Source organism: Mustela putorius, unplaced genomic scaffold (assembly GCF_011764305.1).
Source record: "Mustela putorius furo isolate JIRA1106 unplaced genomic scaffold, ASM1176430v1.1 tig00003834_pilon_pilon_pilon, whole genome shotgun sequence".
In the NCBI taxonomy this organism is placed as follows: Eukaryota; Metazoa; Chordata; class Mammalia; order Carnivora; family Mustelidae; genus Mustela; species Mustela putorius.
Genome location: NW_025421987.1, coordinates 92,659,779 through 92,676,794, shown reverse-complemented (window position 1 = coordinate 92,676,794; position 17,016 = coordinate 92,659,779). Strand labels below are relative to the sequence as shown.

General features: G+C 39.2%; 1 protein-coding gene across 1 annotated transcript in view; it reads left to right on the top strand.

Annotated features, from left to right (window-relative positions):
• The first annotated feature begins 538 nt into the window (after positions 1-538).
• The window catches only part of FGF12 (fibroblast growth factor 12), a 561,802-nt gene continuing 545,324 nt past the window's right edge, over positions 539-17,016 (top strand). The window contains exons 1-2 of the mRNA XM_004745274.3: positions 539-671; positions 837-979. Of these exons, the coding sequence (XP_004745331.1) occupies positions 967-979 (13 nt within the window). The 5' untranslated portion in view covers positions 539-671; positions 837-966. The remainder of the gene's footprint in view (positions 672-836; positions 980-17,016) is intronic.

Genomic DNA, 17,016 nt, shown 5'->3' with positions numbered 1-17,016 from the left:
TGGAAGCCAGCAAACTCTGAATCTGAGTAGCAGAGAAGCGGGAGAATATTAACCTTTAATAGGTCCAGGATGACTCCCACCTCATCCCCCCCCAAATAAAACAAAACAAAACAAAACAAAACAAACAGGGGAATGTAAAGAGAAATATAAAGTCGGGTAAGTGGGTAGAGGAAGGGGAAACATACACCTGGAAAGTTACTGCAGCAACTGAGAACCCCAAATTGAGACCACTGAATAGGATTCATAAATCTCCTCCTCTTCTCCCCCTTCTGCTTCTGAATAAAACCAAACCCAGCTCAGAAACCCTAGCCTCTTGTAAGGCTTCCATAATCCATCCTGGAAAATCGTTTGGGATTGATGCACAATCCCAATCCAATCCATTTTCTAGTTTGCAAAGGAAAATCCGGTCCGGCGTTTATTTTTAGCAGCGCTTCCCTGTGACCGAATGCTACAGCTCTTCAACTGGGATAACTGAGGACCGTATTGGGGAGAGAGGCGGAGGGGGCGGGGGAACGGGAGGCGGCGAAAAGGGGAGGTGGGAGGCCCTGCGCATGCGTGCCAGCGCCCATGCAAATCTGCTGTACATCCAGAGAGCAAAGTGGGATGATCTGTCACTACACCTGCAGCACCACGCTCGGAGGACAGCTCTTGCTCGCAGCTTCCAGACCCAGGTAAAAAAAAAAAAAAAAAAAAAAAAGAGCGGGCATCGTGCATGCATTTCAATACCAGATGCGCGTCGCAACCTAGCCCCAGTAAAGGCAATCTGCTGCTGCTGCTGCTAAGTGTCCTTTGGTGGCGGATTGCAGCTTCAAGGTTTAAGAAATCCCATCTTTCAGGAAGCCTGAGGGGGAAGGAAGGAAGTACGGGCGAAATCATCAGATTGGCTTCCCAGCTCTGGGAATCTGAAGCGGGCCCACATCTTCCGGCCAACTTCCATTGAACTTCCAGCACTCGAAAGGGACCGAAATGGAGAGCAAAGGTATGTGGTTGTCCCCATCGGGGGACTTCCCGCTGCATGTGCGTGTGGCCAGGGCAGTCCTCAGCGAGGGGACTGCAGTGCTTGGGGAGAGAGCATCATACTAGGTCGATAGGAGGAGATGCTATGTCCGTTGCAGCACCCGGGGAGTGTGGCAGGAAGGCGACTTCTTTTTAACTCCCACCGCTTGGAAGACAGTGTTTAATACTCCATCAGTTGCGTAGTGAAGTGTGATGAGTTTTTTTTTTTTTTTTTTTCTTTTTGGGTGGGTGGGGGGAGAGTCTTTAGATGGTGGGGGAGGAGAGAGATGTTGGTAAAGCAGTTTCTTTCCTATAGAATGGATGGGCTCGAATACAGATATTTCATTTGCTTTAGGATTGCTGACAGGCATGTTCGTATCTGATATCCAATAATGCATTGCTATAAAAAATGTTTGGATTTCTCCACCCCCACCCCATAAAGATGGTATTTCTGGGTGTGTATGACCACATCCTACTGCATTTTGAATATATATCAGCAGAGAAATTGGGTCTATTTGAAACAGTGTGCGTTAGAACTGACCTCTAAGGAGAACAGTGTATCAGTACTGCTTGGCTCCCATGCATGATGCATTTACTAGTTCTGGACATGTATACATTAATATTCTCCTCGTAAGCAAATCTGTATACTACACGCATACGAACTGGTAAATGAACTGTAAAAATCAACTTGTGATGGCATATTTAACACACATAAACAGAATGTAATTTTTGTGAATTGTAAGGTTGGCGATCCTTTGGGTTTAACTCCATCTATGCAGGTTTCTTCTTCCTCCTCCTCTTCTTCCTCCCCCTTAAAACACCCACCAGGTTGCAAGAACCTTGAATGATGTGGTCAGATATCCAGTAGGAACATTGGATGTATTTAATTCTGGTGAAATCAGAAGAAATGATGTCAACTTTTATGAAACTATATTCATTACCCAGAACTCGAGAAGCTATATTTGAAACAAGGTTTTATTTTTAAACTGGGCATGTCAGTCATCGTGGTAATGTGCTCAGAATCAGGGAGTGGTGGTGGGTTACCTATTTCTGAGCTGATTAATAAAAATGAAGTGTTGAATGATAGCAGGTATGTGTTCAAGAAAGTATTTTAAGTATTTCATTAGAAGGCTTAAGTATTTGAACCTAGGTGAGGACTTACAGTGTGAAGAGAACTAAATTGACATGGATTTAGACTGGTTGGCAATTTTCAAAGTAGACAAATTATTCTTATGATTTGCTGATGGGCATTTCTATGATCGACAGTGATGTACATACATGAGAGGATCCATGTCTCCATATACACAAGGCATATATTTATTAACTCTCTTCTGTAATCCATTTTTAATGGAGAAGCCAGTTTTAACTCATAGAGGTCTGTAATATCCTAGTTGATTAAGTATTTCTGGCACATAAGTTAACAACAGAGAAAGTATCATTTTACTCTAAAGCAGTTTTTTGTACTCAGATGACACCTGCTATTTGGTTATTTGGCAAGGGTTCTTAGTAACACTTTTGCCTCCGATTTATACACTAATTCTTGATCCATGATATAAAGAGGATTTATCTCTTGGTGATACTTTTTTTTAAAATTTCCCTTCTTTGCCCATAAAATATGATACCTGTCACTCAAATTTCCAGGTGGTTTATATCTCGGATCGATAACAGTAGTGTTCTAGCTATTAAGTACTGCTAGTCTTGGGAATTTGGAATGGAGAAAAAAATATATCTAAGAAGAATCAGGCCAGAAGTTCTATGCCAATCCAGAGTGCAGTGATACAGGCGTGATTCACAGCACCGACCCAAAGGCAATGAAGAATTTGCCCCAAGCCAATATTGTGGTCATTTTGCAGAGGTAGTGTAAGTACCTGGATCAGGTAAAAGACACATTGCAAGTAGTTATACATTTAGTTCTTAGACTCCCTTATAACACTGAATTAGCCAGGTAGTGATCATATTAAGAATGGCTAATTACTTAAACATTGTCCTCACTTTCTCAGTTGATGCAAAAGGCACAGCTAACAATGGTAGCTAACTTGAAATTTTTATTCGAGAAGAAAGAGAAAGAGTATAGTAAGAGGAGTGTATCCATATTTTATTCTAATCTGTGTGTCTTTCATACTTTATGCTGTCATGTGCAGACTTCTTCCCCCAGCAGATTTCAGTTTAATTCTAGGAAGACATTCTCAAATGTAAGTACATTAAAAATTTTTTTTTTCTACTGGAAACTCTAACACAGATTCAAATAGTGTTATTGCATGACTCAGTTGAAGGTTCAAGAGTTCTCCATTTTATAAAAGAATTAAATGGCCCACTTAACTTTAAATCTCATTGCCAGCCTTTGACATCCTTCCTGTTACCTCCAACATTTGAAAAACGTTTCTTAGAACACTTGTCCAGAGTCTCAAGCAGAACATGTCATTTATAAATAAGATAAAAAATGTTTGCCCCCTTACTTAGTACTTTGCATCACTTCCTATCATCTAGGGTAAAGAAGAGAGGAAAATGAATCAATAGACTGAACAATCAATCAAGATTTAATTTTAGAGATTTTTATGTACATGGTAATTAATATCACCTCAAAGATTTGGGTTGGTGCACAGTCTGACCAACTTTGACAGAATTTGTGCCTTGTACTGGTTCACAGACTTCACTGTGCATTAGTATTCCCTGGCATGCTTCTTAAACATCCTTATGCCCTGCCAAAGCCATCCCAGTGACATCAGAATGTTGAGGTGAGAGAAACACAGGTGTTTGTTTGTTTGTTTGTTTGTTTGTTTTAAGGTGCCAGGTGTGGCATTGTTTGGGAGCCACTCATTTAGACTTTTGATAACCAAAATGTGATTTGAAAACTGGTCTTTTTAGAACCACAAAATCTGGATCTTTACTACAGGCTTATTGAGTCAGAATCTGATTTTTAACAACATCCCCAGGTAATGTACATGCAGATTAAGTTTGGGATGCATTGATTAAGTGTCAGGAAAGCGGTTCTTTGTCCCGCTCTCTCTCTTCTACGTTTTTTTTTTCCTTTTCTGCCTGCACCACATCTTTTCTTTGTTAAGCTAGATTCTCAACCTCAGGCTGGCATATTAGAAACACCTGTGGAGCACTGAAAGCATAAAGATGCTTAGGGAACCCTTCTAGACATTCTAATTTAATTGGTTCTGGAGTGGGACCTTAGTGTAGGTATTTTTAAAAAGCTCCCCAGGTGATGCTAATGGGTGGTCAGACTCAACCACTGGCCTAGGCCCTTGCTGCTCAAGGTGTAGCCCATAGTCAAGTAGTATTAACATCATCTGGGATGCAGAAACTCAGGCCCTACCCTAGACTTACTGAATCCAGTAGGTCTTTCAGGAAAATCTGCTGGTTGTTCACATGCACATTAAAATTTAAGCAGCACTGGTCTAGATCTTAGGGAACTGACTGTATCTGAGACTGCCAGATCAGTCTAGAGGATGTGATATCCTCGAATCAATACGGAAGCTCCTGAATATGTGATTATGTTCAAGGTCTTTGGTTGGTTTTGGAAAAATGGAGATGAGATGATAAGAAATTCCTTGCTTCATAGTTAGATCAGAAAATGGACTCATTTTTAAATACCCTCTTGCTTTTCCTCAAGCCATTTGTTTTCAACCCCTGATTATCTTTAAACACTTATTCTATAGGTTCAATCTGAGCTTCTAACCACCTCCTTGGTATTAACCCAGATTAGTATGATGTTAGACTGCTTAAATCAAGGTATGTCTTACAGGGAATATAGCCTTAGCCTCTTCCCATGATTATATGTCCCTGTTCAACTCTTTTGAGATTCATTTTATGTACCCCTTGCTCCATAAAATCTTCTCTGACCTCCCACACCTAATTAGTATTTTGTTGGCATACTTTATATGACCTAAGTACCTTTTTGTCCCCCATGTAAGACATTTCCTACAATCAGCATTGCAGTTTTTGTGTTCTTTACTTAATTAATATTTATTGAGCACCTGGTATATTCTCAGTGTGCTTACTCCTGAGACTGTAAAAGAACATGAAGATGCAATTTCCGGTCTTAAAGATCTCCCTCTCAAGTCTCCACTAATAGATTAACCTTCCTGTGGGCATCATTTGAACCTAACATTCCTGCAGCTACCCAGCTGCCGGCTTCAGACAAAATGTTTTTGTTTACTATAGGTTACATGTGTTGAATTGAATGGTCTTACTTAGTTTACCAGGCCGTGTTCATGCATCCAGGAGATGGTACATTGGAAAAGGTGAAGGATGTTTGGTTACCAAAAACACCGGTTTAATTCCAGACCACAGAACTCAGTAACGTGACCTGCTTTCTCTGTAGAGAACTGCGCATGTATTCCCAGTGAAGATTCACCTCTGTTCTGGGTTTCACACCAATCATTAGAGTCGAACCAGGGGCTGGTTTATTTAAGGCATAGAACAGTCATTTCTTAGAAACCAGGGTGGTCCACTCTGCAGGAGAGAAAGGAAATATATATGAAGTAACTAGTTTAGCAGAGAGGGGAAGTGATTTTAAGAAAAGCTATTTTGTGGTTAGAAAAGAATCCAAAATTCTGAGCCATTGTGGTGGGATAAGCAAAACTTTAAGGCAGTGAAAAGCATCTAGAATAGGCATTGGGCTTAGGAGATCCGTGTTCCTACCCGGTTCTAATATGTAACCTTGGACAAATCATTTTCCCTCTCTGAGTCTCCTGATTCTTCAATATTCAAGGGAGTTCATTTCATTCAATTCAAAATATTTATTTAGCTGCTGCATTGTTCCAAGCACATTGTTAAATGCAGGGGAGGGGAAAGAAATAGTGTATTGGTTTGCTTTCTAGAAGCTTCCAGTCTTGGGGTACATGGACAGGCCCAAGAGTTGTTGATTTCCAACATGGTGTGTTTTTTCCTCATTCATTTTTCAGAGTTCTAATGGTTGGAATAAAGTCTTCCAGTGATTGTGGCTTCTGTAGAGGCTTTTCACATTTCACAGCAACAGTGCCTACCTTTTGTTCCTCCTTTGGTTTATCGACACAAAGTTGTTGTGTGGGGAAAACATTTGAACTCAAGCTAAGTATTCTAAAAGTGGTACTGACCGACCAGCCCCCTTGCTAGTAACCTATTGTCTGACTTAGGTGCTTATCATGAGGCTTGTTAGCATTGGGAATGAGTCTAGAGGTGGTCAGGAGTGTCATCTCCTTATCTCTGTCTTGTTATTGCCTTTAAGCTTCTGATGTACTGACCCTATTAGGCATGGTGTTCTGTACCCATTAAGTGGCCAATTGTGGTATATTGGATTTTCTGACTTGTTACATACTAGCAGTCATAAATAACATTCACGAGATACTTTGTATCTTTCAGAGGGCTTTTAATATATATCATTGCCCTTCAAACCCTGTGGTCAGGCATTTTAACTTCATTTTAGAGATAAAAAACAGAGGCTCAGAAAGACTAAGTGACTTAGGCAACTCATCTTATTTTTGTTTCTCTGTAAAATAAGAATTAATTAATAATAAAATAAATAATAAGTACATAAAATAAATAATATAATATATACTAACATAATATAATATAAATAATAAAATAAAAGAAATAATAAAATAAAATAAGAATTATTGTAGCCACCCCAAGCCCCATACCATACTATCATGATTATGAGATAAAGCTTATAGCAGTAAAGCAGGTAGAGTTCCCTAGAATTATTGTCTTTTGGTACTATTAGCTGTTTGTCTTTTCATGAGAACTGAGATCCTGGAGGGGAACAACTGGTCCTTCGCCAACTCTGTATGCCATAAAGATGCTCAACAAATCATCTCCATTCCTTTTGTGCATATTCGGTATTTCTGTAGTAATTTCTCAGACATCTGCATTTGTCTCTGTTTTGCTAGGACTTAGTCGTGAGGCAGTTACATAACATCGTGTGGGTTTGGGGATGGAGATGCATTAGGTCCAGTATTACACCTTGAATGGGTTTCAGACACTGACCACGTGAAATCAGATGATTAATAGCATTCTCCATCAGAGGTACACATCAGAGTCATTGAGAATGCATGGGACACGGGACTGGGGTATTTACAAAGCACCTTAGATGATTAAGGTATTCACTTTCCATTATGAGTCAATAGATGAGCCACAGGGGATTATGAAACCATAACATGCACCTGAATCCTTTATCAGGAACACTAAGGACTCCTACTGCCTGGATCTTGAGTATTATTATCTATAGTGTTAAGAGAGTGACGTGTAGACAAGAGACCTAATTCCTGTACTACAGGCTTGGGATAGCAAATAGACAGGTCAGTAGATGGTAAGTGTCTGAGGCTAAGAAGACACATCGTTTCCCCCAATATCTTTGTCTTCATCTCCTCATTAGCATCCTTGCATTCAGAACATGGTGGATGTTTTTTCTTTTCTTCCCCCCCCCCCCAGGATCTCTGCCTATAGTTCTAATTTTAGTTGGCTCTTCTCTCCATTTACTTTTTTTTTTCTTTTAAAGATTTTATTTATTTATTTGACAGAGATCACAAGTAGGCAGAGAGGCAGGCAGAGAGAGAGAGGAAGGGAAGCAGGCTCCCCACTGAGCGGAGAGCCCGATGTGGGGCTCAATCCCAGGACCTGGGATCATGACCTGAGCAGAGGCTTTAAGCCACTGAGCCACCCAGGCACCCCTCTCCATTTACTTTTTGAAACAGTCTCTGTCTCCTTGTCTTTGGGAATGTGGGACTTCCTCCCCCTGGTGGTATTTTATTGGCATGATGAACCTGATGGCACCTTGGAAGAAGTCCCAAAGGACACCTGTTGCTCCTCCACAGACCATTTTTCTTTTTTTCAAAACATATATTGGCTTTTTAGCCAAAAGACCCCCCCTCCCCAAGCACTGATTCAGAGAGCACAGATTGAAAGTGGTCTTTAAACTCTGCAAAAGAAGGGAAGGAAGCTGCTATTCAGTGGTTAGATTTTTGTTTCTCTCCTGTTTCTGGACTGCCAATAGCCTGAGAAGCAGCCCAAAGGCACTCGACTGTAAAAACACAACACAACACGACACAACACAACATAACACCACACCACACCCAGAAGCTTTCAGAGGCCATTCAGAAAATAACTAAACATATCAAAGATTCCCTTAGCTAGGAGGCAGGAGGAAGCAGCAATGCCAATCTGCGGATAATGTGTCCATCTCTCCCTACCCCATTCATTCCTACCGTTATCACCCATGTAGAACAATCAGACTTTCCTTTAATCCGCAAATACTGATAACATGCAAATAGGTTGAGCAGAGCTTAACACTAGGTGAACTGGGACATTCCTTTTCAACTTTTTGGAAACCAAAAACCTAGATATGTTTCTGACTTCCAAAAAAAAGTGACATAATTATTCTAATTGTTAAAATCTGCTAAGTTTAAAATTAGATTACTTATGCAGTTTTCTCCTAAAGCACTTTCATTTCAAAATATTTTTAACATTTCTAGTACTATTTAAAATTGAATTTGATTTACTTCTTTTTCTCTTCTTGGATTTAAAGGAGAATATTTGCTATATGTCAAGAAAAAGGTTGCCATGTAAATCACACTTTATTTGCAAGTCTACCAATGATGTAAAATGAGATGTCCTGAGTACTTTTTCCCAGTAGGCTTTGCATCAGCATCATCGTAAAAAGCAAAGTGATGATGCAAATAAAGCAAACCCTCAATAATATTGAGGCAAGGGAGACAACCAAACAGGAGGGGAGGGAGGCGGGGGGTGGGCTAAATGGCTGCTGGGGATTAAGGTGTGCATTTGTGGTTTAAGTACTGGGTATTGTATGTAAGTGATGAATCAGGAAATTCTACTCCTGAAACTAATATTGCACTATATGTTAGCTGACTGGAATTTAAATACAAACTTGAAACAAAAAAGTAAAGACTTTGTTTAAAACAACAACAACACTAGTATTAAACTAGATGCTAGAAAACCTGGATTCAGGTTCTAGTCCCTGTATTCAGTGGTCGGACAATCTCTTGAGAGATTGAGAGAACAATCTCTTCCTTCTTGTCTCTGGAGCTCAGTGTCCTAAGCCGCCTTTTTTTTTTTTTTTTTTTAACTCTATTTGCCTATTGATTTCTACTTTTTAAAAAAGAAACTGCTTTTTCAGCTAGTATATAATCTTCCTTTACTTCATCCTTTTTAGACTTGAAGTCTATGAAAAATAAAACGTGGTGGTCATAACTACCACATTAATTTTTAAGGACCCGCTGTAGGATTGAGCTAGTTTTGGGATACTGTGAGTTGTGTGACTAACATTACTGGGTCTGTAACTGAGCTAAGTAATTAACTTGGTTCCAAGTCAGAAAGGACTAAGATGAGGAAGAGAAATTGCTATGTGCCTGGCATTTGTAGATTACATGATCATGGCCAAATATAGCCCCGGGTATGTCTGACATGTGAGGGCTGAGGGGGCTTTGTGGCAAAGACCCTGGCTGGGGAGTCTGAAGATTTGGACTTGAGTCCTGTTTCCCACCCCAAATCATGATGAGTTTGAACTGGTTACTTCTTTCTCTGGTCTTGTTTCTTCATCTGTGAAGTATGAATGGAGTAGAGGCAAGATTCATTTAATCTCTGGGATTGTCGGAACCAGCATTTGTGAGGTATTTATGTAGGGACTACAGTGGATTAAATTCTGTTTAAGGATTTATGGTTGGTGCCTTGGTCTCTCCTATTTCTTTGGCTGAGTGACATGTTTGCTCAGCAGATTGTACATTATGGTTTTATAACTTTTTTTTTAACCTCACATGTGTCTTCTTTACAATTAAGATTAGTTTATTTATACATCAGTCATATGTGAAGTTGATTTGGTAGCTATGGCTTTCTCCTTTCTCCCAACCTAACTGCACCTCACCACTAAAAAAAAAGTAAAGACTAAAAGAATAATGCAAGGGATCCAAGTGTCTAAGTGCTGAGTGTTTTAGTGACATAAGAGAAGGAGATTTGATTTTCTTTTAGCTCTCAATCAGCAGTAATATATTATTCAAAAATAATTGCATTTAGTCCTTCAATCTTCAAACAATTTAAAAACCAATAACTATCTCTTCTGATATTTGATTGGCTACTGGTCATTCTAGATAGAAGATACAGTTTTGCTTTCAGATGAAAGTGATCCAAAGTCTAAGAGTTTCATGGTTAATAAGCTAAATTTCTTTATTGCACAAAGAATGAAATATAATGATGAGGTTGGAGTGTTTAACAGGAATGTGTTGATGAACATGAGCTATGATCAGAAATACTCATGACATGATGGTACTTACAAAAACCAGTGATGTGGTTCTATGTACCGATTATATTAATGTGAAATTTATATGTCCATGGACAAAGAGTAGATATTAATATGCAAGAAATGGCAATATTTGGGTAATGATAATTGGATTTTGAAAGGATCTATTCCCCATTTTTAAATTTTTCACTAATATTTAAGTTTGTTTTTAAATAAAACAAAGGACCACTAGGTATTTGAGCCTAGTGATAAACTTTTAAACAGATCTACTCAGACTGAACTCAAGCAAATCTCTCTATTCTTGGTTTTATGCTTTATTCACATGAGTCATTAAAAGGACATTTGAAGAGGGGTGCCTGGGTGGCTCAGTGGGTTAAGGGTCTGGCTCTTTGTTTCAGCTTGGATCATGATCTCAGGGTCCTGTGATCAAGCATCGGGTTAGTCTCCATGCTCTAGAGATTGCTTGGAATTCTCTCTCTGGCCCTCCCTCACCCCTGTGCAGGCCCATGCTTGCTTGGGTGCGCCAATGCTGCTCTCTCTCTCTCTCTCTCTCTCTCCAACAACAACAACAAAAGGAAGATAGAACATTCGAAGAGATTACTGTCTTTTGAAATAATGCTTATGTAGCTTTTGCTCTGTACCAAGTGCTGTGTTTTACATATATTGACTCACTTAATCCTAGTAACAATACAGTGAGTCAGACACTATTGTTATTCCAATTTTAGGGAGTGGAAAAACCAGGTTTAGTGACTTAAAGTATCCAGCCGGGATCCCAGAGCTAGGAAGTGGTAGACTATCTTCTTAGTCTGTGAGTTTAACCCCTTCTGAACGTCTAAGGCTTATTTTGCTCTAGTCTGGTAAGTCAGTTAACCTTCCATTGTTGCTGAAAAATTAGCTCAGCTGTGCACACTCATATGAAATGTGTACATTTCATTAACCTTTAGGAAGCCTGATCTCCGTAGGCTCAGTCTCCCCCAAGCCCGGGGCCCACGAGAGCTGATTTAGGGAATCTCTCGGAGTTCCTGCGTGCTATCAGGTGGGTATGAGAAAGAGCCCTCTGCTCCAGTGTGCCTTCCATTGACTTCCAAACCCAACAGCTTAAGGAAGCATGGGGTTACAACTTCCTTTTTTTTCCCCTCTTTACCTCACCTCGAATAATTGTCTTGCTTATCTGGGAAGCTCAGTGGTATGGTAGAAAGATTATAAGGCATAGCAACTTGTTAATGCTTTTGCCTTGGGCCAGATCTATCTCTGTGTCTTTGCCTCTTCATTTGTACCACATCTCTTTTAAGTTAATGGAACAAGGAAGGAAAATATATATAAGGAACCAAGCATAAAATCAGTTCTCAATAACAAGAGCATTGCTTTTGTGGTTACTATTTGACCCTTAAGCTCACTACTTCCTCTGTTCCTGAATGGGGCTGGATTCGTATCTCAAACTCCCCATTACCATGTTAGCTTGGTTCTAGGGAACTAGATGCAGCTTCTGGTGTCCTTCACACCATAGGAACACTCCTGATACATGACAGGATCCCTGCTTGATGTTGGAAACTGCTACCTGTCTTACTCATAGTGCCATATTCTTTCCTCCCCCTGTCATTCCCTTCTTCCTCCTTTGACATGAGCTATGATATGTCTAGAATTGGTTCTACTCTTCCCTTCTCTTGAGACTGCTGACCTTGCTGCCATCAGGAGTTTTTTCTTTATCTTGCCTAATTTATGCTCGCTTATTCTTCTTATTTTTCTCTGGTTGGAGACACCAGAATGCCATGCAACTGTGGTGTATGGTTCAAAATGATAGTTGTGTGTGTGTGTGTGTGTGTGTGTGTGTGTTTAAATTTTATTTATTTATTTGACAGACAGAGATCATAAGTAGGCAGAGAGGCAGGCTGAGAGGGGGGGGAAGCAGGCTCCCTGCTGAGCAGAGAGCCTGATGTGGGGCTTGATCCCAGGACCCTGAGATCATGACCTGAGCCAAAAGCAGAGGCTTAACCCACTGAGCCACCCAGGTGCCCCAAAAAGGTTGTTTTTAAGACATACTGCTTTTATCACACTCTAAAAATTGAAGAGTAGTGACATTGTTTGGTTAATCTACTGCCTTTTTTAAGTCAGAATTTTACTAATTTGTTTCCATTATCTGGCCTAAAGTGAAGTCCAGTTTCCTCAGGTTATGTAGACAAGGTTCTCTTGTACCTTGTTATTGAAGATAGAAATAAATGTGTATTTTGCTGATTTTTTTTTAAAGATTTTATTTATTTGACAGAGAGAGATCAAAAGTAGTCAGAGAGGCAGGCAGAGAGAGAGGAGGAGGCAGGCTCCCTACTGAGCAGAGAGCCCAATGCGGGGCTTGATCCCAGGACCCTGAGATCATGACCTGAGCCGAAGACAGAGGCTTAACCCACTGAGCCACCCAGGCGCCCCTATTTTGCTGATTCTTGAGGAATGTTAGAATAAAGGATCATGGGTGGGATTCCCATGAAGAAAACATATAGCTTAAAAGAGTCAGCAAGACTATTCCTAGAAAATCAGCCCAGTACAACCACACTGGTTATTATTAATAATGTAAACAAATAATACATGTATACAAATAATAGGTTTTTGGATGAATTATTTATCCATTTATCTGTGCCACGCACATTACTTGCTATTGGGATTAAAAATGAAAAAAGACAGTTTCTGACCTCATGGAGACCTCATAGACCAGCTTTTGAAGATAGTAGACACAAACAGAAGTCTGGGAAGAGCTGACAGCTGGCAGTGCATGGGAAAATTTAGTTTCAATTTTAAATTTACTTGTAATATCACATCTTCTGTGTGGATTGCTCTGGCTAGGTGTTAACAGGCCAGGAACCAATGAATATGACAAGTTTCTATCCTTTCCTATCACACAGACATAGAAATATAATCTGTGGAAATACAGGGAAGGGAGTTGGCATTTGAGCTGGGTCTTGCAGAAAGGAGGAATGGAAACATTGGAAAAGTATTGCAGAGGGTAGACTAGTAGGAGCAGAGGTATAGATTCACTGGTAAACATGTTGCAACTAGAAAAATTTTAAGTGGTTGGTCGATTCATTCATCTAGCAACTATTTGTCATGCTGGATGCTGTTCCAGGTGCTGAATATGGTAGTGACAAGTGTCCGCTCTCATGAAGCAGGTAGGTTTGGGGACAGGATATGATGAATGAGGAATCATGAAAGATTGGGAGAAAATTGTGGAGGCTTGTTAAAATTACATATTATAGGTGATGATAACTTACATTTCAAAAACATTAATTAATGTAATTATCTTTAAAGATTAGATTCCCAGGGCTTTTACAGTATAATTCTACTGGCAAAGCTTCAGTTATTCCCTAGCTTTTCAAGAAAACTTCCACTTTACAAAGCAAGATACACCTATAAGCCTACTGCCATGGTCAGAGGAAACACTATGATCCAATATTTCACTCTATGACTCTTGCCAGTCTCTTATGCTGAGACACTTTCCTTGCTTAATGAAACAGTGAATTTCACTTCTGTTCACTTTTGGTTCTCAGTCCCTTGAAGTTTTTGCATTGAAAATTACAGTTTGGCGTTTAGGAGAAAGGGCCAGAGAATCTTTTTGAAATGTGTCAAGTTCAAAAATTGCTCCCTGAAGGTCTATAAATGATTATCAAGACTCAGAATTATGCCAGGGCAAAAACTACACAAGTACTAATATACATGTATTTTGCAACTGTGTTACATGAAACTGTTCAAACCCTCTGGCCCTTAAGATATGAAGACTCATGGTGAGAAATATATTTGACTTCAAACTTACCGTCACTCTTTCAATGGTAAATTTTGATTTTCTGGCTATCTTTCTTTAGAGAAGATAGGGAAATTAAAAAGAGCAGTTTCTGAACCCAATTTTGGTTTTGACTTTTCTCTGCACAATTCCTAGCCGATGACATTGGACGAGGTTCCTAATCTCCTGACTGTAGATTTTATCATCTACATAATGGAGAGAGTAATAGCATATATTAAAGGAGTTGTTTTGAGGATTAAATGAGATAATATATTAAAGTGTTTACTACACTGCCTGACATATGGTAAGCACTTAACAAAATGTAGCTATCATTAACTATCCCGAGACTACTTCATTACAACCTAAAATCAAAGCCATGGCTTTTGCTGAGTCTGATGGATTCTGGTTTGCTTAATTATTAAAATGAATTTCAAGCATAATATTCCAGTCTGAATCTCTAGTTTTAGCTCAACACAGAGCTGTAAAATACAGTAACCCCTCAGGGATACTGCTTTGGGATCAAAGTCTTAAAATTGTTCCAGGAAGATAATTCCTGTCAAACTGGACAACGATAATCAATGGTTGAAATCTAGAATACCACATTGTATAGAAAAGGTCTCATCCTGGCTGGTGAAAGATTTATGAACAAGATTTTGAAATTGAAGGTCAGCAGATGGTTTTCATCTAATGGCCATAAGGAGCAGTTAGACAAAAGGCAAGGACAGCCTTGTCTTTTCTCTGAGCAGCCTCTTTTGATCTTGACTGGCCACTGAATCATGTCTCTGTAAGGTTGTGAGGGTGTCGGGAGCCACTGCTCCTTCCTGTGCTACTCATTCCTTCAAAAATGTTTCTAGAACAAGAAAGTTATGAAGATAATACCTCATGAATAAAATTTAAGGTGATTTCTTCCTTTTCTTTCTTTCTTTTTTTTTGTTATGTTTGTCACAGTTACAGAAAGCATATTCTCCAAGATAGTTCCTTGTTTCCTCCCTCATTTTTTTTTTCTTTCCAGAAACAATCTCTTTCAACTCTTTTTTGATATTTATTCGGATACTTTGAATACTACTCTATTCTTGCTGCCTTTGAATTTCTCAGCTCTGTTGTTGATGGAAATGAACCTTGGAAATGAGCTTTCCATCTCTTTTCATGAGCCCATTCTCACCACCACAGACATCCTTTATCCCCCCACCCCCCAGCCCCCCAATCTTCCTAGGGCTGTTACATCGGGTACTTTGGTTGGATCAGTATTTAGTAATTACATTATTACAACCACGTAAATATTTTTTGTGACTAAGCCACGTTAAGCTATGATTATGCTTCCTTTCCTCTTAAGATTTTGTGTTTTTTTTTCTGTGATTGATAGCTGTCTTGTTTTTTTGTTTGTTTGTTTGCTCAGCTCTCTTCATAATTTTTAAACTACAAGTCTCTGCCAGAGTTCCAAATCTCATCTCAAGACATTTAATCATACAGGAACTCTATCAAGGTCATCTTCTTGAAATAATCTCTCTGAAATTTCTGACTTGGTTTTACATGTACTCTTTTCCTTGATTCTGCTTGTATGGGTTTGATTCTGGACTCTTACTTTCCATCACCTTGGAAAATCTCTGCAGTTCTCTTTGCCTAGATCTCTGGCTCTCATGGATCCTCTGTATTCTTCACTCCCTTATCCTGGTAGAATAAATTTTCCATTAGCTTCCTGAAAAAAGGATACAATGTAGTTAAATTTCCTGGGCCTTTGCAATATCTGAAAATACCTTCGTTCTTTCCTTATATTTGAATAATAATTCGGTTAGGTATAGAACTGTAGGTTGAAAATAATTTTCCTTCAGAATTTAAATGGCACCACTGTAATGTCTTTTCCTGCTTTCAGTTTTGTTGTTCTGGTCTGATGCCATTCTGATTCTTTATTTTTTGAGCATGACTGATTTTTCTCTCTTTGAAAACTTGTAGGATCTATTCTTTTCCCCAGAGTTCTGAAAATTTATAAAGGTTTGCTTTGTGTGATTTAATATTTACCCATTATGCTTGACACTTAGTAGACTGCTTTAATATGGAAACTCATATTCTTTATATCTAGAAAATTTTCCTGAAATTTTTTTCTTGCTGATTTCCTATTCCACTCCTCCTCCTCCTCCTCCTCCTTCTTCTTTGTTATGCTTTGGTTCCAGCTTTTTTGGAAATCTTGTTACTTAGATATTGATATCTTGAATTTATTTTTCTGTTTTTATTTTTCATATGTTTTATCTTTTATTTTCCATCTTTTTGGCATTTTCCCCTCTTTTCTAGGTGATGGACTTAACTATATCTTTAATCTTTCTATTAGGTTTTGTTTTTAATTTCTGATATCAGACTTTTAGTCCCAAGATCCTTATTTGTTGGTTTTCTTTGAATGTTTGATTTTATATTATGCTGTCTCATTTCACTGAGGCAATATTTTCTAATACCTGGTTGAATATAGCAATGATGTATTTTTTAGAAGTTTTCATCTCCTTCTATAGCCTTTGTTTCCAGTTAGATTGTTTGGGGTTTTTTTGTATACATTTTTTTAAGAGATTTTATTTATCCATTTAACAGACAGAGATCACAAGTAGGCAGAGAGACAGGCAGAGAGAGAGGGGGAAGGAAACAGGCTCCCCGTTGAGCAGAGAGCCTGATACGGGGCTTGATCCCAGGACCCTGAGATCATGACCTGAGCCCAAGGCAGAGGCTCAACCCACTGAGCCACCCAGGTGCCCTGGTTGTTTTTTGTTGTTGTTGTTGTTGTTTGTTTGTTTGTTTAATATTTTATTTATTTATTTGACAGACAGAGATCACAAGCAGGCAGAGAGGCAGGCAGAGAGAGAGGGAGAAGCAGGCTTCCCACTGAGCAGAGAGCCCGATGCGGGGCTTGATCCCAGGACCTGAGCTGAAGGCAGAGGTTTAACCCACTGAGCCACCCAGGTGCCCCAGGTTGTGTTGTTTTGTTTTGTGTTTAACTGGTTACTTTAATTTTTCTTTTTCATGTTGGAGACTTTTTACAAAT